Genomic DNA, 26,897 nt, shown 5'->3' on the forward strand with positions numbered 1-26,897 from the left:
TTTGTATAGCTTTTAAAAAAGCAATCTCCACTTCTTTGCATAACTAGTCAGTTAAGAAGTCTTTGACGTATAAATAGGATTTCCACAAAATTGTTCATTGCTTTTTCCACTTCAAGCACCAGCCAGGACAAATCTTTAGCTATCCTGTCTCTGTTTAACCATCTAATCCCAATGGGCCCAAAGGTGTGGAGAAACAGGTCAGCTTTCGGGCACACGTTCTTCTGGTAGCAAAAAATCTCACGGCAGTATTTGGATAGTAAATTTCTACCAGCCCTATCTGTGGAAACTGAAAATTTATAGAGGAAGACATTTTTTCCATGTAAGGTGTACTCTTGCTGACTCTATTGAGGTACCTTCCATTTTGAGTTTTAATTGCACCCTTCTCAAAATCTAATGACTCGCCTCAGGGCCCAGGCCTCAGTCTCTCTCCACGACTTAGCTACTAGATGGGAGGGAAGCAGGCAGAAAGCTACTGATTCGTTGGCAGGTCCCTCCGACACGTGCACACCCATATGATGTAGAGAAGCATGCAAGAACATCCAGACTGTGGCAGATGTTTCCAAAGACGGTCATCACCCATTCCTTACCTCTCTGTATGCACTTGCCTACTTTGCCCATTGAGTCATCCACCTCCCCTTGAGTCTAGGTTGGCTCTGACCAATAAAATACTGCAAAGTTCTCAGAACTTTGAAAGCAAAACGCATGAGAACTGAGAGCCTCTACTCTTACCGTAGACATTCTCTCTCAGAATGCAAACACCATGTGAGAAGTCCAACCTGGCCATGTGGAGAGGCCGCAGGAGATGAACTGAGGCTCCCATAGATAGCCCACACCAAAATCCGGTGATGGGAATGAGCCTTCCGGGACATTCCAACCCAGCCTAAGAGCCTAGATGACTACAGACCCAACCAAATTCACGTGAAATGGAAGAACCACCCAGCTGAATACAGTCGGCGCACTGAATTGTGAGAGATTATAACAGGTTCTTTCAAGCCCCCTGGGTTTTGCACAGTTAGCAGCAACAGAGAAATGAAATACAGACCTCTTTAAAAAGGCAGGCAATGCTGTGAATATATAAATGTTGCCCAAGCACCTACTATGCGCCTGCTCCTTTCATATATGTTTTCTCAGTTAATCCTCAAAACGGTGGTAAAACACAGGCTTTCTCAATCCAGAGAGGACACGTGAGGCAGAACTGAAACACCAAGTAGGCCTCCTGACTCTAAAGCATGTGTTCGACCCTCTGCACCCCAGAAGCTGAGACACATGAGCTCTGTGGGGTCACACCCTCACTCCAAATCTGTCTCTTTGGGCACCACTATTGCCACATATCTGCTTCCAGGATCATGTGCTATCTTTCCTGCCACTAAATGCCCAGGCAGTGGAGCGCTTTTTAAACAGCATCTTAACAAAAGGTCAGAATTTATCTTTTTTTTTTCTTCAGATTTCATCATTTGATTCCTCCCTTTAAAAATCAAATTTACGTGGCAATTTGGCAACATAATAAAAGCACATCTAAAAAACCTCTTGCTAGATTCCTGCATCAGATAAAGTGCTGGATTAAACAGCCTCTAAAGTCCTTTTCATTCCAACAGCCGAAAACCTGCCAGGCACTGTACAAAGCTCCTTACATGCACGACCCCATTTAACCCTCTCAACGGGCCCATAAGGCAATGACTGCTTTGCTCGCCATCTTACACATGGGAAAACTAAGGCTGAGAGAAGAACACAGATTCAGTAAGTGGCAGGGCCAAGAATCAAACACAGAGGTGTGTCGGATCCACGGTCCATATTTTGATCATCCCAACATATGCCTTCCCTTCCTTCCCTAGGAAGATTTTATTTTATTTTTTCTGGTTCTCTGAGCAGTAGAGATATAAATCCCCAGCGCGAACATGCTCAGATTATTCACATTCCAAGAAACATTCCCTCTCCCAGAGAGCCATCCCAGCTGCACTGCCGGTCATGAGAGAGGGCAAGAATCTTTCTGGTCTAGTATAAAACCATGGAAGCTGCAGGTGAAGCCAAGACCCGAGCCACCCCTACCCCCAACCCCAACTCCCCACACTGGAGAGTGGGAGCAGTCAGAGACTGGCCCCCTGAACACCTCAATTGCAAATTGGACTGTTCTGCGGGACACATTTCTGAGTTGAAGCTCTAGTTTCTCTTTCGCAACAAGACCAGGCAATAACTTGGCAAAGAACTGCCCACAGGATGACGTCTGGGATCACTTCATAATTTACAAACAAAAATAGCTGGGGACCACTGATCTCATAGCCGAGTGGGTCAGTGCTGTGCTCCTGTTGTTCCAAACTTCCACACCTGCTATCCTTCGATTCACCTGTGGTAATGGACAGACGGGTAGATTATCTGGGGGTTTGATTCATTTCTTCATTACCAGACATGGCAGCCAACAGCTAGGTTTTAGGGCACTGGGTTGTAGGATAACTGGCTCAACAAGACTGAACAGGTCAGAATTTGTGATTGGGAACAGAGGTCATTAAAATATCTGTAGAGGAAAGAGGATGTCAACGTGATGACTCAAGTAAGGGTAACATTTCTGAGGTTTCAAATCAAATCATGAGCATAGCGGAAAATTTCAATCTATGATAAACTCCATTTCCTCATCTAATATCTTAACACCGAGATGTTGAACCTGCAAAACAGAGTGCTAACCCACTCTTGCCCTAGAAATATTGACACACACGAGACTACTTTCAGAAAGAACATGAACTGTTAAGTAGGTTATAGACAAATTAACTTTTTGGGAAGTTTTTTCTCTCATAAAAATCCGATTTTCCATATTTTGTATAAGAAACCAAATCAAAAAGGACAAGTTTATCACCATAATAACCCTTTCAAGAAATATTTTGACTTTTCTTATTTAAATACTTAAATTTCAGGTAATAAGCAGACAAAGGTAAGTAGGGATTCTCATTTATTCTGGTCAGACTCTGTGAACATTGGTAATTCTAATAAGGATCAAACCCACTAGAAGGAAGGAAGAAAGGTAGGAAGGAAGCAAGGAAAAAAAGGAGAGAAAAGAAGGAAGGGAGGGAGGGAAGGGGAGAGGGAGGGAGCAAGTGATATCTATTTGCTCCTAAGTGTGATAAATGACAATAAATGCTCAAAACCTAAAAACCCTGCAGTCATGGTTCACTGTTCAACAGCCAAAAAATAAGAATCAGAAGTCAAGGCCAGTTGTCAAGAAACCCAAGAAATGCAAAAGAAATAGAAAGGAAAGAATATCGGGGACAGTTAAAAATAGGAAGAAGACCCAACTGTCTTTTTTGCAGAAATTACAAGCCAAAAATCCGTACGAAAATACAAGGGGAACAAAATAGCCAAAGCAGTCTTTAAAAAGAACAAAGTTGGCGATCTCGTATTTCCTTTACTTCCTTTTCAAAACTTAATACAAAGCTGAAGTAATCAAGACTACGTGGTACTGGCATAAGGATAAACATATAACAAAATGGAACAGAATTGAGAAATAAACTCATACATTTATAGTCAACTGATTTTTGGCAAGGGTGCCAAAGAAAATTCAGTAATGAAAAAAGGAATGGTCTTTCCAACAAATGGTGCGGATACAACTGGAGATCCACATGCAAAAGAATTGAAGTTGGACCCCTATCACACAGGATATATTAAAAATCAACTCAAAATGGATGAATGTCCTATATTCAAGAGAGAAAACTATAAAACTCTTAGAAGAAAGCATAGGTATAAATCATCATGACTTCACACTGGGCAGTAGTTTTTTATATAAGACATCAAAAGTATAAGCAACCAAAGAAAACATAGATAAGGTAGATTTCATCACAATTAAAACTTCATGCTTCAAAGGGCACTAGCGCAGAAAATGGGGAAAAAAACCCCAAAATAGAAGGAACTATTTACATCAAGTACCTGATAAGGGATTTATATGCAGAATATGTAAAGAACTATTACAACTCAACAATAAAAACACAAATTTGAGGGGCACCTGGGTGGCTCAGTTGGTTAAGTGTCTGACGTTGGCTCAGGTCATGATCTCATGGTTCATGAGTTTGAGCCCCATGTCAGGCTCTGTACTAACAGCACAGAGCCTGCTTGGGATTCTCTCTCTCTCTCCCTCTCTCTCTGCCCCACCCCTGCTCACTCTCTCTCTCTTTCAAAATAAATAAATAAACTTTTTAAAAAAAGACAAAGTTTAAAATGGTCAAAAGATCTTAATACATAGTTCCCCAAAGATGTACAAATGGCCAATAAGCCCATGAAAAGATGCTCAACATCATTAGTCATCGGGGGAATACAAATGAAAACCACAACGAGGTACCACTTCATACCCCCTAGAATATCTAGAATCAAAAAGCCAAGAACAAACATTAGTAAGAATGTGAATAAATGGAGCCTTAATTCATTATCGGTGGTACCAGAAAATGCTACAGACACTTTAGAAAATGGCTTAGTGATTCCTCAAAATATAAGCATAGAGTCACTATGTGAATCAGCAATCCCACTCCTCGGTATATAACCAAGAGAATGAAAAACATATGTCCACCCCAAATCATGTACATTGTAGCTTTATTCATTACAGCCCAAAAGTAGAAACAAGCTAAATGCCCATCAACTGATGAATGGATAAACTAAATGTGTTAAATACCCATGCAAAAAAATAGAATTCAGCCAAAGAGTGAAGGATTGACACTTGTTACAACATGAGTAACACTTGAAAACATTATGCTAAGGGAAGGAAGCCAGTCACAAAATGCCACATATTGTATGATTCTTCTTCTATCTAGAATAGGCAATTCATACAGAGAGAAAGTGGAATAGCAGTTGCTAGTGGCTGGGAGGGGAACGTGGGAGTGACTGCTAAGGGGCACAGGGTTTATATCTGAGGTGATGAAAATGTTCTGGAATTAAATATTGGTGATGGTTGCACACTTCGTAAATCTACTAAAAGCACTGAATTTGGGGTGCCTGGGTGGCTCAGTTGCTTAAGTGTCCGACTCTTGATTTTGGCTCAGGTCATGATCTTGTGGCTGGTGAGTTCAAGCCTGGCATCGGGTTCTGCACTGACAGTGCAGAGCCTGCTTGGGATTCTCTCTCTCCTGCTCTCTCTGCCTCTCCCCTGTGCATGCTTGCTCTCACTCTCTCTCTCTGCGTCAAAAATAAATAACACAAAGAAAAGAAATAACTAACGTAGTTCTGACTATGCCATGAGCAAATATTAAGTGATATTTAAAGAAATATTATGGTTGTAAATTTCACTTAGCTCACATACTGTTTCCTCATATCAATCATAGTACATTGGAATTCAGATACATTGCTTTTCCCACTTCATACAACAAAATAAATTCAAGATGGAGGAAGGAGTCAAGAGTAAAAAGAAAATCTATTAAACTTTCTATAAGAACAGACAAATGCATAATCCTCAGATCTATGTATGAAGCAAGAACTTGCACTTAAAAGCAATAGCAGGGGGCACCTGGGTGGCTCAGTCGGTTAAGCATCCGACTTCAGCTCAGGTCATGATCTCATGGTTCGTGGGTTCGAGCCCTGCATCAGGCTTCATGCTAATGGTATTCTCTCCCTGCTTGCGATTCTCTCTCTCTCCCTCTCTTTCTGCTCCTTCTCCCCACCTCTGTCTCAAAATAAACAAATAACATTTAAAAAAAGAAAGAAAGAAATCTAGAGCAGGATTCTGGTTCTGAAAACTGAGTACAATGTAGTAAAATGTTAGGAAGGAGAAGAAGAGACCAGTTTCTAAGGGAAATGAGTTAGAGGTACCTGTGCGACAGCAGGTGTGTGCTGTGCACCAGATGGTTAAACCTACAGCTTTCCGGGGGCAGGGGGGTAGGGCCTGGGCTAAAAAAGACATACTCAGGAGACATCCGACACCAAAAAAGGGCATTTTCGTTCATTTCACATGAACAAAGTAAAGAAACCTAGCTGGTTTGCTGCTGGAAAACTATATAATTAATCTTTCCACCCTAATCTTTTTATTGTTATAATTACCACTGTTACTACTATTATCAAAAAAGATTCTGTACTATCTCAACAACTCAGTATTTAAAAATACGTTCTCTCTGGAAATGCTCTTTTAGAAAATTCAAGTTTCACTCTCAGAACTGATTTTCAAGATAGGTTATCAAAGGTTTGGCTCTGTAATGGTTTCCTATTATAAAAAAAAAGGGGGGGCAGGGAGACCTCAGTCCTTAAAGTTATTCTTTATTTTTAATGTTTATTTATTTTGAGAGAGACAGAGTACAAGCGGGGGATGGGCAGAAAGCGAAGAAGACACAGAATCCAAAGCAGGCTCCGGGCTCTGAGCTGTCAGCACAGAGCCCAGTGCAGGGCTTGAACCCATGAACCGTGAGATCATGACCTGAGCCAAAGTTGGACACTTAACTGACTGAGCCACCCAGGCACCCCTCCTTAGAGTTATTCTTAAATATACAAAAGTTTTCTAACCAAATGCGTCCCTTCCCTCTCCCATTTTGGTAAGTGTGGCACCTAAGGCTCCCTCTGAAAGGGAGTGTCATCAAAAACATCAGCCAACACTGTGTTCCTCTCTGTATGCAGGAGGTATAAGAGATAAGGCTTGGGGCCCCTGGGTGGCTCAGTCCGTTGAGCATCCAACGCTTGATTTCAGGTCAGGTCATGATCTCGCAGTCTGTGGGATCGAGCCCCACGTCAGGCTCCGTGCTGACAGCACAGAACTGACTTGAGATTCTCTCTCTCCCTCTCTCTCTCTGCCCCACCCCTGCTTGTGAGCGCACTTTCTCTCTCGCTCTCAAAATAAATAAATAATTTCAAAAAAAAAGATAAAGTTCAAGGGAGGTGATTCCAAGTTAAGCCACTAAAAAAGCAGCAGTAAATATTCAGGTAATATTGTTTTTGAGGAGGAGGGAGCTTCTTTGGGAATGGACGATGAGTACAAATGAGCATACACGTATGGAGTGAGAGTAACTTCAGGCCAACCCAGGGTTTACTGTAGTGATCTAGTCAGAGCAGCCTCCCCTCCACGAGTGGTTTGGAACCTAACAAGAAGAAAGCCACAAAAGTAATCGGAGTTTTGTGGGGCACCTGGGTGGCTCAGTCGGTTAACCATCCAACTTCAGGTCAGGTAATGATCTCACGGTTAGTGGGTTCCAGCCCCACATCAGGCTCTGTGCTGACTGCTCAGAGCCTGAAGCCTGCTTCAGATCCTGTCTCTGTCTCCCCTACTCGTTTTTTCTCTCTCTCCAGAATAAAATAAACACTAGAAAAAAAGTTTTTTTCAAGTTTTCAGAGTTTTTTAAAAGAGTGTTTCTACTGGAAGTTTACAAAGTGAGATGGCATTCAGCAAAAAGGTCTCCTTTTAAAAAGGAATCATTTTTCTTGTAAGCAGCCAGTGTTACAAGCAATGAAGTGTTTCAACTGGCTGAGAAAGCAATTGGTCCCAATTCTTATTTTTTAGTTTCAAAAGCCTGTGAAGGGGTGCCTGGGTAGCTCAGTTGCTCTTGATTTTGGCTCAAGGTCATGATCCCAGGATCATGGGATCGAGCCTCACTCGTGTCAGGCTCCACACTGGGCTTAGAGTCTGCTTGATTCCCTTTTTTCCTTTCTTTCCTTTCCTTTCTCTCTCTTTCTCTGCCCCTCTCCCATGCTCATTCTCTCTCTCCTTAAAGATTTAAAGAAAAAAAAAAAAAAAAGCCTGTGAAATCTGCCCACTGGAAACAGATGAATGAAAAACTTCCCTAGCCTAAGCATATCCATTTTCTCAACGTTTTTTATTTATTTTTGGGAGAGAGACAGAGCATGAATGGGGGAGGGGCAGAGAGAGAGGGAGACACAGAATCGGAAACAGGCTCCAGGCTCCGAGCCATCAGCCCAGAGCCTGACGCGGGGCTCGAACTCACGGACCGCGAGATCGTGACCTGGCTGAAGTCGGACGCTTAACCGACTGCGCCACCCAGGCGCCCCAGCATATCCATTTTCTTAGTGAACACCTTCACTTCCTCAACCAGTCCTCCACTTCTGTAAACTGAGTTCAACCAGTCAAGAACCCCTAACACAAGCTCTATCACTGTGAATTCAAATTTATCTAAGTTACAGAATAAGGAAAAGCAATTCTATTTTCAGCTAATTCCAATTAGCAAGAAAGCAAGCACATTTACAAAAGGCCATGCTCTGAAGTTCTTTCTCAAAGAAAGGGGTTGGGAATGTGTATTCCACACTCCCACAGGAACAATGGTAAATGATTCCTGAGCACCTAAAGGCTACCTGAGCACGTTCTGTCCCTGAGGCACAAACCTCTACAGCAGGACCAGGCCGGGCACCTCCTCCCTGAGCAGAGTTCTGGCTTCCAGAGACCTATACTGCCTTCTCTTTCTGCTTCTCTTCCCAACACATTTCTTTAAATAATGCTTTTCATTATGTGCCTCCCATTGTCCACTTCAGACGCTATCCTGACAGTTACCAGCACCTGCTTTCCTGAAACCACTCTGACAAAAGTCATCTGGGCTTTTCTAGCCTTGTTCAGTTATTTCTCTGAAACAGTCCCTTTCCTAGCTCACTCTCTTCTCTCTCTCTTCCTCTCTCTGAACTCTCCCCAATCCATTGTCCTACCTCCTGACTACTTCTCTTTCTCACTAGTTGATGCCTTCTTCTGTCCATTTTTAATGTTGGTGGTTTTTTGGGTTCCATAATAGGCCCTCTTTTTATTCTACCTCTTTCTTATGGGAAGACTCGCTTGTTCCCGTAATTTAACAAGCCTGACACATAATAAGTGGTTTCAGCGTTAGCCCTCAAACTCAACTTAAATATCACCTCCTGTCCAAAGCCTGAGCCAACACTCTTTTCTTCCCCAGAAGAATCCTGTCATCTGTGTTCTCAAAGCACTTTATACAAACCTCCAGTATAGTGAGCAGCACAACCGACGTTTATAGGCTGGTCTCCTGCACTAGATTGCGAGTTCCTCAGGGAAGAGTTGATTTCATTGAATTCTATTCTATGGAGTCATTAAGTGTGATCAAGCACATATCTACAGCTCAAGCTCAGACACTGAAGGCCTAGGGGATGTCAGGATCCATAAAAGGTGATCTTTGCCATTTAGGAGTTTAACTCACAGTTAACTAGGAAAGGCAGACATCAAAACCAGTAAGTAAACACCAGGAGGGGAAAGTGCAATATTCATTCATTCAACCCATCAATATGTATCAAGCGTATCAAGTACCTACTATGTGCCAAGTACTATATTAGGTACAAGAAATACAGGATAAACAAGACAGATAAGGAAAAGGGAGGTGGAATCCTATTATAACCATCCCTTAAATATCCTAACACTGTTCCTTCTATGTCAGACTTTCGTAACAAAGGCTTTTTCTTTATCCTATAACACTGGACTTGATTTTTTCAGTTGTTCCTTCTCAGTCATTTCACCTATGAGGCAAAATTTATGGAGCAATAGCCTTTTTTTTAATATCCCTCAAAGAATCAAGTATGCATTGGATACTGAATCAGAGCTTATTTAGTAGCTTTTAAGAAATTATTTTAAGAGATAAAAGATAGGGGCTACTAACATAAACATGCAATAAAAATATTACACAGATTTAAAAAAATTTTTTTAATGTTTATTCATTTTTGAGAGACTGAGAGAGACAGAGTGCAAGCGGGGAAGGGGCAGAGAGAAAGGGAGACACAGAACCTGAAGCAGGCTCCAGGCTCTGAGCTGTCAGCACAGAGCCCAACACGGGGCTTGAACTCACAAACCGTGAGACCATGACCTGAGCCAAAGTCAGACGCTTAACTAACTGAGCCACCCAGGAGCCCCGTAATATTACACAGATCTTAAAGAAAGAATAAAAATAGAAAGATAATAGTTCCAGGACTATTCTTAGCTTAAATGAATAAGAATGTGAGGCTTAAACTCATAAATAACCAAGCAATATTCTGGATTCAGGAAGGAATTTCTCGGGTGAGCACATATTAGGTACATATTTTGGTTCGAAAGTTGGGCAATACTTCCTTCTATGGCTAAAGGAAACAATTACAAGTCTTGAAAAGTTAATTCTCATAGACTAACCGGAAGGTCATCAGAAGCTTATCAGCCAGTCCAGATCTTAAATTGAGCTTCTAGCATTTAGATCAGGTAACTGAAAACTGAAAGCAGATTAAGGCCTTGGACTCTCCAATCATAGCCTATTTCTCCTTTAATGCCCTCAGAAAATCTTCTCAAATTAAATGTGGCTTATCCTCTGACACAGCAGTCTGTTTAGGTAACATGCTTTTACTCCCCTGACAAACCAACAAGAACAAACCCCAAAAAGTGGAATTTGAAGATAGAAAAATCATGGCTGCATAACATATCTGCCTCTGCAAACTTATTCTAATATATCTAATGGTATTTTCAGAGGAAAGCCCAAATCTATGATGTAGCAGTGGTCTGGGAAAATCAAGGCATGACAAGATATAAATACCACAGTACAGGGGCACCTGGGTGGTTCAGTCGATTAAGCATCCGACTTCGGCTAGGGTCATGATCTCACGGTTCATGAGTTCAAGCCCCATATGGGACTCTGTGCTGACAGCTCAGAGCCTGGAGCCTGCTTCAGATCCTGTGTTCCCCTCTCTCTCTGCCCCTCCCCTGCTCATGCTCTGTCTCTTTCTCTTTCAAAAACAAATAAACTTAAAAAATATATATTAAAAAAATAAATAAATGCCACAGTACAATTTTGCTTCAAAATTTCCAAGCAGCTTCACAACACAGTACCAGTAGCTTTTTCAGGAACAGCTCTCTTGCTTCTGGGACCACCTGAGAATGGCATCTGGCCCTTCTGGGCCTACTTCAGATTAAAAATGAATGGAAATACATAATAAGAATGAGCTATAAGACTGGATAATCAAAAGATTATCCATCAAGAAGAATGTTCACTATATACTTAACAAGGTGAAACCTGCTTCTTTACTAAAACCTGACTAAATGCAGAGTTCTGAGCTCCATGCAGCTTGCAAAGTGTGAGGCAGTGCTTCCCTGTGAGTTTACCTACATTTCGGCAAACAGTTAATGTGTCAATGTTGGAGGTAAACCAGAAAGATATAGCACTATCCTAATTTTAGTTCTAAGTGCATAAGAGATTTGGCTGAAGTAGAAGAGTGTCACTCTTATGTTATCAAGGTTTTACCTTCTCAATGATTTCATAAATGGGCACAAATGAGCCACAGGTAACGACAGTTACAAATGTAGCCGTAAAACTCCATGAAGGTTACTTAAGCTCAGTCACCTACAAATTCTTGTTGGGAGTTGTCTGCCTTTTTCCTTCCTTAATACTGTCTTCAACAAAGAATCAAGAACAGAAGGATCCTAGGGGCACCTGGGTGGCTCAGTGGGTTAAGAGGCCGACTTCGGCTCAGGTCATGATCTTGCGGTCGGTGAGTTTGAGCCCCGCGTTGGGCTCTGTGCTGACAGCTCAGAGCCTGGAGCCTGTTTCGGATTCTGTGTCTCCCTCTCTCTGACCCTCCCTCGTTCATGCTCTGTCTCTCTCTGTCTCAAAAATAAATAAACGTTAAAAAAAAATTAAAATAAAAAACAAGAACAGAAGGATCCTGTCTAAACCTTTAAACTTCCCATAAATCCAGGCAAGACAATCCCTAACCCTGTCATTAATAAACCCTGGTGAATGTTAGCAGCTTTTTTTTAAATGTGTATTTATTTTTGAGAGAGACAGAGTGCGAGAGGGGGAGGGGCAGAGACAGAGAGGGAGACACAGAATCGGAAGGAGGCTGCAGGTTCTGAGCTGTCAGCACAGAGCCCGATGTGGAGCTTGAACCCACAAACTGTGAGATCATGACCTGAGCCGAAGTCGGACACTTAACTGACTGAGCCACCCAGATGCCCCAAATGTTAGCAGCTTCTAAATGCTCATGCAATCTGTCTTCTTAATTAGGGTATCTTGGCACCTAATTCATTTCTTCAAAAGAATCTAAAAGTGAACTTTGTAAACATACTATATTTATGATTAGTATGAGTCTTTGTCACTTATACCTTAGTGGGACACAAATTAATCAAAATACTTCCAACTCTGCGACTCATTTGAATATATGTTGAATGGACTATTAAACACTAACAGAATATTCTCAGAAATTAAATGTTAAGTCAAAGGCATAAATGACTGCAGAGATTTCGCAATGCTGACAACCCTTAATTTCAGACTTTGGGAACAATGCAAGTCTGCTGGTAGACATTCCAATAACCTCAGCAGCATCAGTGCTCGGGTAACCGACTCGTATATCATAGTTGGCGATTAAATGAATTTTCTATATTACTGATTTTATAAAGGAAGAGAAGAGTCTAAGGCTTTGTTAAAAGTCTATGCTAGCATTTCCTTTCCAATTTTATTTCATATTTACCAACTGCCAAGTGTACTTCAGGCACCTAAAATATTGGCAGTGCTAAGTTGCTTGGCAAGAAACGTCAAGCCAACTATTCTTGTCATAACTCACGTGCAAGATACAACATTGTTCTCTAATTTCACTAGATCAAGCCAAGCAACTTGTACCCCAACCGTGCTTTGCAACTAACTATACACACAGACACACATAAAGTTTTAAAGCTAGACTCCCTACCCCTTCCAATTGCCTACAAACCTTTTCTTCCTCTGATGGCATATAAACAGTAAACACTGGGCCAGTCAGTATATCTGGGAAACTGTCCAGGACTTAATTTTGAAAAACTAAAATCCTATCGCCCATACCTACAAGTATCTGAATTTTCACTCAATCAACCAAAGCTAGGTTCCCAAGACCCAATTCCTAAAAATCTAGGAATTGTCGTCTTGGTGGAGCTAACAAATAGCAACTGCATGAATGCGACTCAAAAATAATTACAAATGTTATGTAAAGTGTAATTCATAAACATTGTTTAGAACCTTCAAAGGTAGCCCAGATTTCACCTTTTGTGATTTTTTTGTGTATACCACAATACAGATATCGTTCTGAATCAACAGTGTATCCAATACATGCCTGCCTTTATTATCTAAATGAAATTTTGTCTGTTTATTATTCTCATTCTGGCCCATCCATTCAATAACTTGGCATTAAGGTTGACTATTTTCTGTCAACCAAGGGCCATATACCCTAGGCACCAACAATAAGCAAGTAGCACAATTTTATTATGAACTATAGGCCTAAAGAATATTAAGTTGAAAATGCTTCTGGCATATTTTAACGATCTAAAATAGCCTAATTTTTTTTTCACAAAATGAAAAAACTAATATAAGAGAATTTACATATTGATCAAATTCCACGACTAGAAAAACAATATATAAGAAAAAAGGCTCCAAGTCTCAGGCAATAAGTCTTCTTCCATAAAAGTCAGTATAAAAAAATTCTTCCTCATTAAAGAATTCTAAACACTCCCTTGGAATTCAATTTAATTAGATTTTTATCAATATTTACAAAAGATCTTAAAGGTGTTTAATAAAATCTGGGAATTTACCTAAATAATTTTCAGTATGATACTGATGTCATAGAAAAATAAAGTAGAGAGCCTAACTCATAGTTTACAGGTGTGTAAGACTTTTATTTCCAATGCATTCTCACACCTGTTATAGTAGTAATAAACATCAGTCTCATGTGCACTGTTCAGTGAAATCACCCACATTATGAAGTCCTCAAAAATATTCTCTTGGGTGTTTTACTTACTTACTACGTAGAGCACCACTGTGCATCTGATAGGTTCCCAATAATTCTTTATCAAATTGTTGAATTTGGTGTAAGATCATAAAAGGCAAAAATTACACTATCTTAGCCTAATTTTGTGCGGACCTTAGAATGAAATCTTGCAGATTTTAAGCAGTCAACAAATGATTGCTGATGAGAAGACTGTAACAATGGGATTAACCATAATTTAAATGTTTTCAAATAGTCTATTTCTGAGAGAGACAAGAGCAGAATTACAAATGAATGGACTCTGGAATCAGTCTTAGGTTCAAACCTGGGTTCTGCCCCTGAGTGGCCATGTGACACGGGGCAAGGTGATAATCCTTGCAGGGTCTCAGTTTTCCCATATCTAAAATCAATCCCCTGATGCTGTTTGCCTCATAAAGCTTTTTAAAGATTGAAAATGATCCAGCATGTGGTGACTGACAGCACCCGGTACAATATAGCACATGATGTTCATTTGGGTATGACTTGCCTTAAATTACAAGACCAAAGTGAACTATTTGGCCTGTGGAATTCTACAGCGATTTTCCAGCCCTCTAAAATATTATAAGGATTTTTTTCCCTCCAAAAACTAAACCCATTTGGAGCAGTCTACATGACTGAAGTTCACATTAGTAACGATGACGATTTCCTAACAGGAGAGGGAAGCTGGGTTTGCAGACACTGCAGGCATCACACTGGTGTATTTTTGACGTGGTTCTGGCCACAGGGTGTGTACCTCTTTTCACATCCGAAACCTAGGTGACTGACACCCTAAATACAATTTTTACATGTTTCCTGACCTGAAATAACTATGATTAGGAGCCTTAGGTTAAAAGGGGGATTCTGAGGCTTTCTCAGGGCAATCACAGCTTCAGATGGCAGAGCAGCTGAGAAGAGAAAAGAACAGACCCTTGAGAAAACCACAGGCATAGAGCCTGCTGAGAATGACCAACCTTCTGTGAAAAAAAGTTGTCAAAGACTTGGAAATGGGTAAAAGAGAACACTGGGTATCCTTTCAGTGGAGGGCTGGCTTTGTACAGCCCATTCGCTGGGAACGATCTGATTTTTTTTAATGATTATTTATTTTTGAGAGACAGAGAGACAGAGCATGAACAGGGGAGGGGCAGAGAGAGTGGGGAACAAAGAATCTGAAGCAGGCTCCAGGCTTTGATCTGTCAGCATTGAGCCTGACGTGGGGCTTGAACTCACTAGCCATGAGATCATGACCGCAGCCGAAGTCGGACGTTTAACCAACTGAGCCACCCAGGCACCCCGGAACTATCTGATTTTAAAAGGATGTGCACCTTTGATTGTCCTGCTGGTCATGCGAGTACATTTTACAATGCTTTTGGGATAAACATTAAACTGTGCAAAACTGATAGCAATGAGAATAATTCTTGTCCACAGCAATGTAAAGTGATTCCTGTTTGATAGAGATACAATTGATTTCCATTCTGTAGAAAAATAACTCCCAACATTTACACTTACTGATTTGCCTTACAGAACACTAGTCAGTTTTGCGTCTATTAGCAAATTCATTTCAGCATTCCTGACTCCGTGTGTGTGTGTGTGTGTGTGTAAGCATAATATCCACTCTTCAAAGTCTCCTTTAACTGACTTTAATATCTTACTGGTTTTCTCATTAAATAATGAGTTAATTAAATATTTAACATAGATTTACATTTGCAGAAAGCCACGATTTCAGATTTTTGAAAATCATAATTTAGCACTTCTGATGAAGAAAGCGTTTTTCCCAGGAAGTGAAATTTATGTGGCAGAAAGAGGCTTTTAGTTTTGTCCAGAATGATCTGTTTCTTTAAAAGGGAGCAAAAGAGAAGTGAAACAAATGTCAAAATGTTTTAACAGCTATTGTATTTAGGTAATGAATGAATGAGCGTAAACTATTTTATGTACTTTCTTTATGACTGAAATGTTTCGCAACTTAATATTTTTAAATATTTTGTAAAAAGTAGTTGGAGGGTGCGTGGGTGGCTCAGTCAGTTAAACGTCCAACTCTTGATTTCGGCTCAGGTCATGATCTCAGGGTTCATGGGATCCAGCCCCATGTCAGGCCCCTTGCTGAGAGGGAGGAGCCTGGGATTCTTTCTCCCTCTTTGCCCCTCTCCCACTCATTCTCTCTCTCTCTCTCTCTCTCTCTCTCTCTCTCTCTCTCTCACACACACACACACACACACACAATAAATAAGCATAAAAAAAAAAAAAGAACTAGTTGGGTGGAAAGAATGGGAGTGCACGTAACTCCTGACTTCTTTAGCATCAGTTTTTCCCATGGAAACAGATACATGTGATAAGCTTCTATTTTTCTGCAGATCTACGCCTGCTTCTCTTTCATGACTCTTCATGCATCCATCACAGTAAGAGGCATATCAAAGGCAACTGATAAGTGCTTATGGAATTGAATTACTGAGAATACATGCTCTAACATTAGAGGAAAGTGACTCAAACTCAGGAGGCAGAATTTCTTAGGGAACCACGGAAAGAAACTCTCCCCAGGCTAAGTTGTAAACCAAGCTCTTGGGTTCCCTCGAGAGAAAGGCTTGTTTTGGTCTACCCCTTGGCAGTCCTTCTGATGAACCATGTCCAGAAAATAGCCTACAATTTGCCTGGAGACAGCCCATTTATAGCTCCAGTCCAAGCAACTGGCAACCAGGACTCAGCCCAGGCTAGAAGCTCCCTCTTTGGTACTCATAGAGAAATGTCAAAGGGAGCTTTCTGATGGGCTATTTTATAAGATTATTAACTAGAAGTCACTGAAATTTGTTAGCAAGAGGAGACCAGAAGTCAAGTCTCGAGTCTCATGACCATGACTCTTCCTCATAATAATCCTACCACCATGGACTGAGATGTTAGCGCTGATCCTCTTAAATAGCAAATGTGCTTGGAAATGCTTTTCATGCAGGGGAAAGTGTGACATAGTGGAAAAACCACCTCAATCTAGAAGTCAGAAGACCTGAGTTCAACTCCTACTCAGCCATATGATTTATTCTGGCCAAATCACATACCCTCTCTAAGGAAGCGCTTCCTCAACTGTAAAATATAGATAGTTACTTGGCCACATCTATTTATTTTATAGAGCTAATAAGATTAGCAAAAGAGGATGACATTGCACAGGACAACATATATTTATATTATCATTCTGATCTAGCCAAATAAAATCACCCGCACCCCAACATAACCAAACTATAAATTGAAAAATTCCTAGCTGAAGGTAAAAGCATGGCCCCTGTTCAGCAGGAACCACACTCCTTGTCCTGGTTGCCCTGGCTGTAAGCTGATATTTATCATAATAAACACATGTAAAACCTTGGGTTGTGAGTAACGTGTTATGCGAGTTTTCCACAAGATGAGCAAACATTTCTAATAAAGTTTAACTCGATAAACAAGCGATGTCTCATAACACAAGTAGTACGTGATGCCAAATGTCACATGATCACAACTGAGCCAATGGTTCTTGAAATTCACTTTGTTATACAAGTGCTTTGGATTACAAGCATGTTTCTGGGATGAATTATGCTCGCAAACCAAGGCTTTACTGTATTAGAAAAATTAATTGTGACACAAAGACGTATTTGACATGTAATAGTCTGGGTTTACTTCTTCTTAGATGACTTTTTTTTATTATTAAAAAAAATTTTTTTTAATGTTTTTATTTATTTTTGAGACAGAGAGAGACAGAGCATGAGCAGGGGAGGGGCAGAGAGAGAGGGGGACACAGAATCTGAAACAGGCTCCAGGCTCTGAGTGGTCAGCACAGAGCCTGACGCAGGGCTCGAACTCATGGACTGTGAGATCATGACCTGAGCTGAAGTCGGACACGTAACCAACTGAGCCACCCAGGCGCCCCCTCCTTCGATGACTTTTTAATAAGAAATAGGGGTAACCAAGATTTCTAAAGGAGAATGAAATCTTTGGCTTAGGCAAATACCTGGTTTGACATGGTTTGGAGTCAAAGAACACATGGCCTGAAGTTCATGGATATTCACTCGGGTGGCTCTCCTAGGAGTGCTTAGAAGCAACTAAAAGTGTTGGAGAATAGTGATATAATTGGCCACAACCATTTTAAGAGACTTGCTGTACAAAGAAATATAACTTCCTTTCTGTATGAATCATGTACCAAAGGCAACTGCTTTCCTCATTGCTGATGACCTACCATAACAGAAAATGTTTGCTTGTAATGGAATGTTTTCTGTCACCTTGTGCAACCTGTGGCATTTAAGTGACACAGATCAGCTCTGCTATGAATTTTAGTAGGAGATGCTGTTAACATTTAAATTTTCTCTTCTCCCTTCTGTCTCCCCTAAGAAAATTACCACGATGTAGCCTGCATTATGTATCTCTTGGTTTTTGTTTTCTTTTGAAAAAAAAAAAACACACACACACTATAAAATAAAACTTACATAAGATGCAAGTACTCACTTTAAAAAATTTTTGGAATAATTAGATAAGACCTTAAGAATCAGCACTGTCTTATACCCTTTCTCCTTTTCCAAAAATCTGGCACATATTTTGATCAGTTTCTTTAACTAACATCACCAGCCAGAGAGAAAAGCTAATACACTAAAACAGCTAAGGAAACCAATGTATTAGTATCACCAGTGGATTTTTTAAGTTTTACAATTTTGCTTTGCTTTCCTTTTTTGTTCTTATATACCGCTAATAAAATTTACTAATTTAATTTTGCTCCCTGATAATAATGGTATCTTTCTTAAATATGGCCTGTCTCCCCACTTACCTATATCCAAATTACGGGACGACAAGGCTGTTTTCAAGAAGCACCCTTCCCAAGGCTGTGGGTTCCGGATTTCTTCCCGCCATCCACAGAGCTGTGGGTTCCTGCAACACTGCTCCCCCGCCCCTCCATTTACCACACTCTCAACTCCCATCTCGGCCCACGCAGAGTGGAGTGGGGTCTGAAGGGACTACTTGGGGCAACAACTTGGAAAGCAGAAACAACTGATACCTGTTGGTGGAGATTTGCACATTCATTGGGCTTTGCGTGTCAACCCCCCACTGCTTCACAAAGAAGCCCTGAACCAATTTTATTCTGCAAACCTGAAACGGGAACTGAACGGGCCTCTACCCAGGCCTCTGAAACAGGAAGCAGGGGACAGTCCCTATAGCCACCAGAGGGGAACTGACCTGTAGCAGAAAACTTCCAGAAGCCTGGCAGGAGCCGGCGCCACTGGTGAGACAAGGGTACACTCTACACTTATAATTAGGCTTCACCTAGAGGTGCAACCCACTCAAACTACCAACTGATGAATGTCTCAAGCAGACCAAAGGTGACCATGCTGAGGAAAGAAATCAGGATCCCAAGAACCTGGAAAGCAGGGCAGTCACGACAATCGGCAGTTGACAACGTGGGGTAAGAAATGAGTGCTCTAAAAACATTTATTTTTGTGCTTCGGGATTTTCTTTTTAACTTTACTTTTTTCCAATTTTCTAGTAATACCCTTTTTGGAAAATTACAACTGACCAGTCATCCAAAAACAAAACAAAACAAAAGAGGAAGCCTGGGGCTCTGCATTCATAGTGGGCAGTCAGCAACTGTCCTAGTAATATGCCAGCAAAAAGTTAAAAGCCCAGAGAACAGTCATGTATGGAGCACCACCGGGATTTTTTTTAAAAATACCTTCTTAACCAGAGGTTTTCCTTATGAGTTTGTCTCTGTTTGCTCTACTGATAGTTTTGCTAAGGCTTATTTCTTGCACAAAGAAGCAGTGACTTAGTATGAAGGGACTAAAAGGTGGTTTAGATCAGAGGTTGCCAAAACATTGCTCTATTGATTGGTAACATCAAGTTTTCACTCATCCTTAGGGAAATGGAGAAAGAAGAATAATAGTGAGTTTTCTCATACATTTACTATATGTAAAGAACTGTTCTTTATTCTAAGGTTATGCCTTTCCTAATTGAATACAAAAAATGTCTTTTCTTTTTAAGAAATCGTGGCAGTAAGTGACTGGTTGCCGAGTTTTCTGTCCTTCTCTATTCAATATCCTTACTTGGGAACATTAAAGGTCGACAAACACATGTCAGTTTTCCAATTTTTTTTAACTGGTCCGTGGGAACCACTATTTAAGAAATGCACTGACAGGGCAGAGCCAGCTTCAGATCTGTCTCCCTGTCTCTGCCCCTCCCCCCTCTGTGTCTCTCAAAAACAGTAAAACATAAAAATTAATTATATATAAAAAAGAAATACAGATTTCACCCTCTCCCTCAAAGTATTTGAGGCTATATATACCAAAGCATCCCTGGATTTAAAAGTAGAAAATGCAGAAGTGGGCTAGAAGACTTCTCAGTCTGGGATAGACAGGAGACAAAGGTTGTGTTTGTTTTGCTTTTTATCAAATAAGACTGGAAGTCTTGCTGGGAGCAAGTGGAACCAAAGCCCAGAAACTTCAGATGCCTCTCCAATGACATAACCTAAATGGGTAACTTTCATCCTGACCCGAGCAAAGCAGAAACATAATACACATGAGAATATAAAAACCAAGTCTTACCATTTCAACCAGCATGTGTTTCCTTCCTGTTTTCCATGAGTACTACAGGGTGAAGGGCTGAGGAAGAGACTGCCATCTGCAGTAAGCCTGGTGAGGACCCCGGTGGATGAGGGAGTGAAAAGCCTTGAGCAGAGCAATGGTCCTGGGTCTCACATCAACAGGACATTGAGAGCCATAATTATAAGGTCAGGAGGGCGAGAAGCTTGAAAGAGGTGAAAGTGTTAATGCATCCCCTGCTGGCATTACTTCTTGGCCAAGTCACCAAGGGTCAAGTCCCCTACTCAGTCTCCCTCCTCTCCCTGCAGCCTTCCAAGCCTTCCTTTGTCCTCTAGGTCACCATATTGCCTCCTCTCATCCTCACCAATCCAAAGACATGTTCCTACATCTGGCCAGATGCTACCAGAAACTAGATGCAAGCAAAAGTGACTGGGTCTAACATAAGGAAAGGTATGTTCAAAGTCCCAGTTTTCAGTCCTAGGAACATAATTTTCCAGAATGTTTCAAGTGGTGGGTAGGTTTTGGGATGTCTGGATGGCTCAGTTAAGCATCCGACTCTGGCTCAGGTCATAATCTCACAGTTTGTGGGTTCGAGCCCCACATCGGGCTCTGTGGTGAAAGCTCAGAGCCTGGAGCCTGCTTCAGATTCTGTGTCTCCCTCTCTCTCTGCCCCTCCTCCTCTCAAGGTCTGTCTCTCTCTGTCTCAAAAATAAGAAATAATTCTTCTTTAAGAAAAAGTAAAAAGTAACGTGGTGAGTGGGTTTCATGTTTCAAGTACACTGAGTTAACAAGGCTTCTCACAGGCTAGTCCCAGAATCTAAGCAACACCTCTAAGCCTGTTTCTAAACAAAGTGTGCTCCCGGTTCCAAGCGGCAACTTTACGTCATTTCACCTGAATGAACGAATATAATCTCTTTATGGTTCAGTCTCCTTACAATCAAAAAGGGGGGAACAATAAAGCCTACTCTAGCTATACTTCACAGAACTGATGTTCATTAAAAATAATTTTTTTTGAGATGCTGTCAGATGGAACTGTCTACCTGAACGGAGTAGCTCTGTATCACTAACGTATCACTGCCATCTCTTCACTTTTATAGAAACTGACTGCCTACAATGCAGGGGGCTGGGAAGGGGTGTTGTTAGCTTGCCATTTGCCATCTGTGAGTAATCGTCTCATACACGTAAATATGACGATTTTCACAAAAGCTTCGGTAGAACATTAGTTTCCTCTCAGAACAGGAATGAAAGAGAGAATGACAAGTGTAGTCAAAGAACGAACTAGATTATGGTTAAACAATAATCAAATAGGGAAAAGCTTCAACTGCCATCTATTCTTTAAAAAGACCCTGGTACACACAGATAGGGAGAAGCTGATAAAAATGTAACCCAGCTTTAAGTTCTTGTCCAGTCCAGTAAACTGAGCTGTTCCAAGTTAAGTAGCCCTTATTCACCCTTCCAACTCAGTTCAGCTGTCACCTCTGAACCTGCCCTCCCCCTAGTTTGACTCTAGAATGTCTCCTGGGACCCAAGGCATTCTGTAAGGATCTTCGCAGAGGCCTGCTGCAGCCAGGCTTGATGTCTGCCCTTTCCACTCACCCTGAACTCCTTGAGGGGCCGAGGACATGATATATACAAGCAGTTGATTCACCTCTAAGGACTGAAATAAGTCATTTGGTATTAATGTAATTTATGTATATAAATGTATGTATTTATATGTAACGTATAATGTAATTCATTTGGTATTAATGTAATTTTAAAATTTTTTTTTTCAACGTTTTTTATTTATTTTTGGGACAGAGAGAGACAGAGCATGAACGGGGGAGGGGCAGAGAGAGAGGGAGACACAGAATCGGAAACAGGCTCCAGGCTCCGAGCCATCAGCCCAGAGCCTGACGCGGGGCTCGAACTCACGGACCGCGAGATCGTGACCTGGCTGAAGTCGGACGCTTAACCGACTGTGCCACCCAGGCGCCCCTGTATTAATGTAATTTTAAAGTACAGAATTTAACAGAGCAATTATTCTAACCTTCCACTCTTTTTGGAGATTTAAAAAAAACTTGTAACATTTATTTATTTTTTAATGTTTATTTATTTTTTGAGGTGAGGGGGCACTAGTGGAGAAGGGGTAGAGAGAGAAGGACAGAATCTGAAGCAGGCCCCAGAGGCTCTGGGCTGTCAGCACAGAAGCCGACACAGGCTCTAACTCACCAACCAAGAGATCATGACCTGAGCCAAAGTCAGACGCTTAACCAACTGAGCCACCCAGGTGCCCCTATTCATTTAGTTTTGAAAGAGAGAGAAAGAGAGTCTGAGCAGGGGAGGGACAGAGAAAGAAACAGAGAGACAGAGTCTAAAGCAGGCTCTGGGCTCCGAGCTGTCAGCAAAGGGCCCAATGCGGAGGCTGAAGCCATGAACCATAAGATCATGACCTGAGCCAGAGTTGGACGCTTAACCAACTGAGCCACCCAGCATCCCACTTTGCTCCAAATTACAGAAGAACCAAAGGCCAGAATCCAGATCTGGACACTCTTGTTCTGATGCTCTGTCCCAGCATACCATGCTGCCCTACCTTTGCAAACTCGAGGGATTGAATGGGGGAATCTTAGAAATGTAGTTCTGGGCTCCTGGGTAGCTCAGTCAGCTGAGTGGCCGACTGCGACTCAGGTCATGATTTCACGTTTTGAGTTTGAGCCCCACACTGGGCTCTCTGCTGTCAGGGCAGGATCCCCTGACCCCTCTCTCTCCACCCTCCCCTCCTTGTGCTCTCTCCCTCCAAGATAAATAAACATCTAAAAAAATACTTAAAAAAAAAAGAAGAAAGAAAGAAATTTAGTTCGATTTTCCCCTCCACATCAGACCCTTGTCAAGCCTACAGGCTTTCGGAGGAGATGAAGGGCTCTGTTCATAATTCCACACTTTGGAGAAGAGCCAGGATGAAAACTCAGATCTAACTTGAGGGACTCTGCTCTTCTGAGTATATCTTGGGATTCAATTTCCAAATGAAGGTAGTAAATGTAGGCAGAACAAAAGATAGCATGGCACAGGGGCCAAAAATCTTGCCAGGCCTGTTTCTGTACAGCTTGCAACCTGAGAATGGTTTTTTTTTTTTTTTTTACATTTTTAAATGGTTGAAAAATAATTGAAAGAATACTTATTTTGTGAAGTAAATGAAATTGAAATCTCAGGATTCACTAATAAAATTTTACTGGAACCCAGCCACAATCACTTGTTTAGGTACTGAGCTGGCTGCTGTCGTAACTACAGAGTTGAGTAGCTGTGAGAGAGACCTCCCGCAAAGTCTAAAATATTTGCCATCTGGCCCTTTACAGAAAAACGTGTCCCTGGTGGAGGAGGAGTAAGTGCTCTCTCAGAAATCAGAAGACAAGTTCGACCACCCTCAGACTTGGCAGCTCTCAGCTGAGAAAGACAAAGGGTTTGGCCAAAATTGCTACCGTCATCATTCTGTCACATCTTCGGTGCCGAATGAGAGGGCTCAGAGTTCGTGTCACGCACACGGGAAAGGGTGAAACTGGGGCCTGTCCAGGTTGAATGAAGCAGCAGATGAGATAGAGCTGGCTTGGAAACATAGGTCTTCCCACAGGGTGTCCTCCTCACTATTCCACACTGCCCCTGGATGGCTTGTGAGGTCCCTGGCAGCTCTCCGTCACATGATTCCAAGATAGGGAGCTTCCTTTGACCCTGGGAGTAAATCAGCCCAGCTAAATGGGGGCAGCAAGGGCAAAGATGACCTTCAAGAGTCAGCCACCTGAAGTAGACTCCTGCATTGACCAGTTACCACCTCTGAGTCCAGGCCAGTCATGGGGCCCTTGGTTTTCTCCTCTAAGAAGGATAGGAAGTATTTCCTTCTCAGGCTTGTTTGCAGAATTTAGCAAGATACAGTTCAAGTGTCGGTTCCCTTGTAATCTTCCTCTCTCCCTTTCCCACAAACAGTATTTGGAGAATAAACAGTAAGTGAGCCTTGTTAGGAAACTTTCTTTCAAATTAGCTTAGAGTTTAAGATTTTTTTTTTTTTTTACAGAGTCTTATAAAAAATACTGAATCTATCTGTGCAATAAAAATAGGCCCAGTATTTGCTTGGGTGTTTTCCTCACGTATCTTTCAGTTCTTTGAAGCTTCTTCCAAATTATAAGCCAAAAATAAGAGTGCTGTAATTTTTAGAAAAAGTTACGTGTATGCAATTTTTATAGCAAGTCACACAAAGAACTAAGCTATAATACATCATACTCATGTTCAGTTATGAAGACCAAGACTGTAAAAAAAAAAAATACCAGCACCAGAAAGCCCTAGTTTATTTAGTCTGGTTTCCTTAACATGAAGTTCTTCTTGTTCTTAAAATATTCAGCTTTGGCTGAATTCCAAAGCTGACATAAGCCTACTTCAGGTGTTTTGAAGAGACTAAAGGGAATCAGAACTGAAAGCAAAATTGGAGAATAAAACCTTTTATGTGATCACAAATGCAAGAACCTTATTGTTTGAAACCACCATCAAATCAAATTTTCCGCCCACACTTACAAAAATAAATATGTATATATTCTCATATTTGGTTGCGCAGGGTACTGAAGGTTAATTTCAATAGCATGTTACTATTCCTAACATTAGCCAACAGATAGCTAATTGCATCAGTCACTAGAACTGCAATGACACTTTCTGAAATCGGTGATAGGTTGAGAAGATTTTTATGGACTTTTTATGGATTATGCTAGCGATCACTTTAACAGCCAAGCTAATCTTAGTTATGAAAATAGCATATAGAATTTTAAACAGTGTTAAATTATGTACTTTCCAGCCCATCATGGTGTATATGCGGTAATGAAAAAAAAAAATCCTCTCAAAAGATACCACATAAGTTTAGTGCAAGCTACAAGCTTATGGCTTTTGGAAGTAATTCCTTGGAAGTTCAAATTGGTAAGACTGGAACATTCAAGCCACTAAACTTGTTAAAGTAAAATGACTTGGGAAGATCACGACACGTCATGCAAATTCGTATGGATATACTCTGTGAGCAGCGGGCTGCGTGGTTTCTGTACTTCCAAAACTACACAGAAAGAAACAAATGAGAGCGTCATCTAAAAGTCACAGGTATATATAGAAGGAAAATATGGGCCAAAAGTAACAGAAGAGAAACCAGGACACCAAATGCTGAAGGCCTGATTGCAGTAATATCTCGCCCTGTTGAAGAACTTAAAAGTTCTTTATTAGGACCGCAGGGACCCAGAGCTCCAGCGCGGGCCAGTGGGTGAGCCTGGCACAAACACACAGGATCTTGCACCAGCACCCACTCTCTCCCAGAAGCGGCGAGCGCTAGGAGCGGTCACGCAGCGCCGCTCGCTGCCCTTAAGGTGGGGCAAGAAGAAAGTAAGTAGGAAGCACGCTTGGAGCCCAGTAAAACGTTTCCCCCCCTGCTGCGGCCAGGGAAAACGTGGCACCTGGCCGTGGAAGACGGGGAAGGGGTTGCACACGCACCTGCATTGTAGAAACGATCCAGCACCGCGGTTTCCCCAAAGTCCAGTTTACCAAAATGCACGGTCTCCAGGGTGGCGCCCACCGTCTCGCACGCCTCCCGCAGGCTCTGCAGGGCCTCGCTCTCGGCCATCACCAGCTGCCCCTGGCTCGCTTCGTTGATCACATACGCCACCGTGGTCCGTCGGCCGCCTCCGCCACCAGAGTTGCCCCGGCACCGGGTGGCGCTGCTCCCAGAGGTGGCAGCGGGACACCCGGTGCCCGGGGCGGCGGCACTCTCCACGTTCCAGAAGCTGCCCGGCGGCGGCGGTGGTAGCTGGCTCTCCTCGCCCTCGGCCGCCGCCGCCGCTGCTCCCCTCCGGCAGCTGCCGCCCTCGGCCAAGGGTGGCACGGAGAAAGTGATGCCCTCGCCCGCCTCCGCGCTCATCTCTCCCGGCCGGGCTGCGGCGGCGTCCCCCGCCCAGCCGCACCGTCTGGCCAGCCACAGCTCGGGGCTGCTCCGTGCGCGCCGGGCTAAGCAGCTGCCATCGCGAGTCGCGCCTTCCGCGCCGCGCCGCCGCCTCCTCTCAGGCGCCCTTTCCCCCGAAGGGACGCCGCTGCCCGGCGGCGGCTCGCCCCTCCTCGGCGCCTCCGTGGCCGCGCCGCTCGTCCGAGGCAGGGTGTAGAGTACAAGGGGTGGGGACGCCAGGTTGAGCGGGAAGGGACAGCGCTTCCTTCTCTTGGCGGGCAGACAAGTCGGCTCGCAAACCTGCGCCGCGGTGCAGCTCAAGGGCGCCGCGCTCGGGGTGCGGTGCGCCCTGGCCACCGGGCGCGCGGCCCCGGCTCCTTTGGTGCCGGGCGCTGGGAGGAGCCGGGGAGGGTGCCCGCTGGGTGGGGAGCTACCTGGCCAGCACCTCACGGGCGGGCAGGCTCTCCAGGCTGCGTCCCGGAACAGCAGCAGCCGCAGCCGCAAGGACCCGCCTCCCTCCTCGGCGGCAGCTCCCCTTCATCTGCTCTATTTCCTCCTCCTCCCTGGCCTCGTTTCTCCACCGAGCGCGCCGGGGCCGCTGCGTCCGAGCGCCAACCTCGCCGCGGGAGTCTCTCCGCTCTTTGCAGCCGCTCGCCCTGTCGGCCACCGGCTTCTGCCGCCCACTCGTCGCGGCACCGGAGAGTCAGGGCCCGCCCCGGGGGAGGGCGCTGCTGGGAAGCTCGAGCCCGGACGAAGTCGACCGCGCAGTGGCTCGC

General features: G+C 42.9%; 1 protein-coding gene across 4 annotated transcripts in view; it reads right to left on the bottom strand.

Moving 5' to 3' along the window:
* MAP3K5 (mitogen-activated protein kinase kinase kinase 5) overlaps positions 1 to 26,644 on the bottom strand; it is a 204,324-nt gene extending 177,680 nt beyond the window's left edge. For 2 of the 4 annotated variants that reach the window (XM_042939914.1, XM_042939913.1), the window contains exon 1: positions 25,677 to 26,644. In XM_042939914.1, coding sequence (XP_042795848.1) covers positions 25,677 to 26,100 — 424 coding nt within the window. In that variant the 5' untranslated portion in view covers positions 26,101 to 26,644. Of the gene's footprint in view, positions 1 to 18,427; positions 19,070 to 25,676 lie in introns of those variants that run through there. The other 2 variants (XM_042939915.1, XM_042939916.1) reach the window with 2 other exon arrangements.
* Between the last annotated feature and the right edge of the window lie 253 nt (positions 26,645 to 26,897).

The sequence above is a fragment of the Panthera leo genome, chromosome B2 (assembly GCF_018350215.1).
Source record: "Panthera leo isolate Ple1 chromosome B2, P.leo_Ple1_pat1.1, whole genome shotgun sequence".
NCBI lineage: Eukaryota > Metazoa > Chordata > Mammalia > Carnivora > Felidae > Panthera > Panthera leo.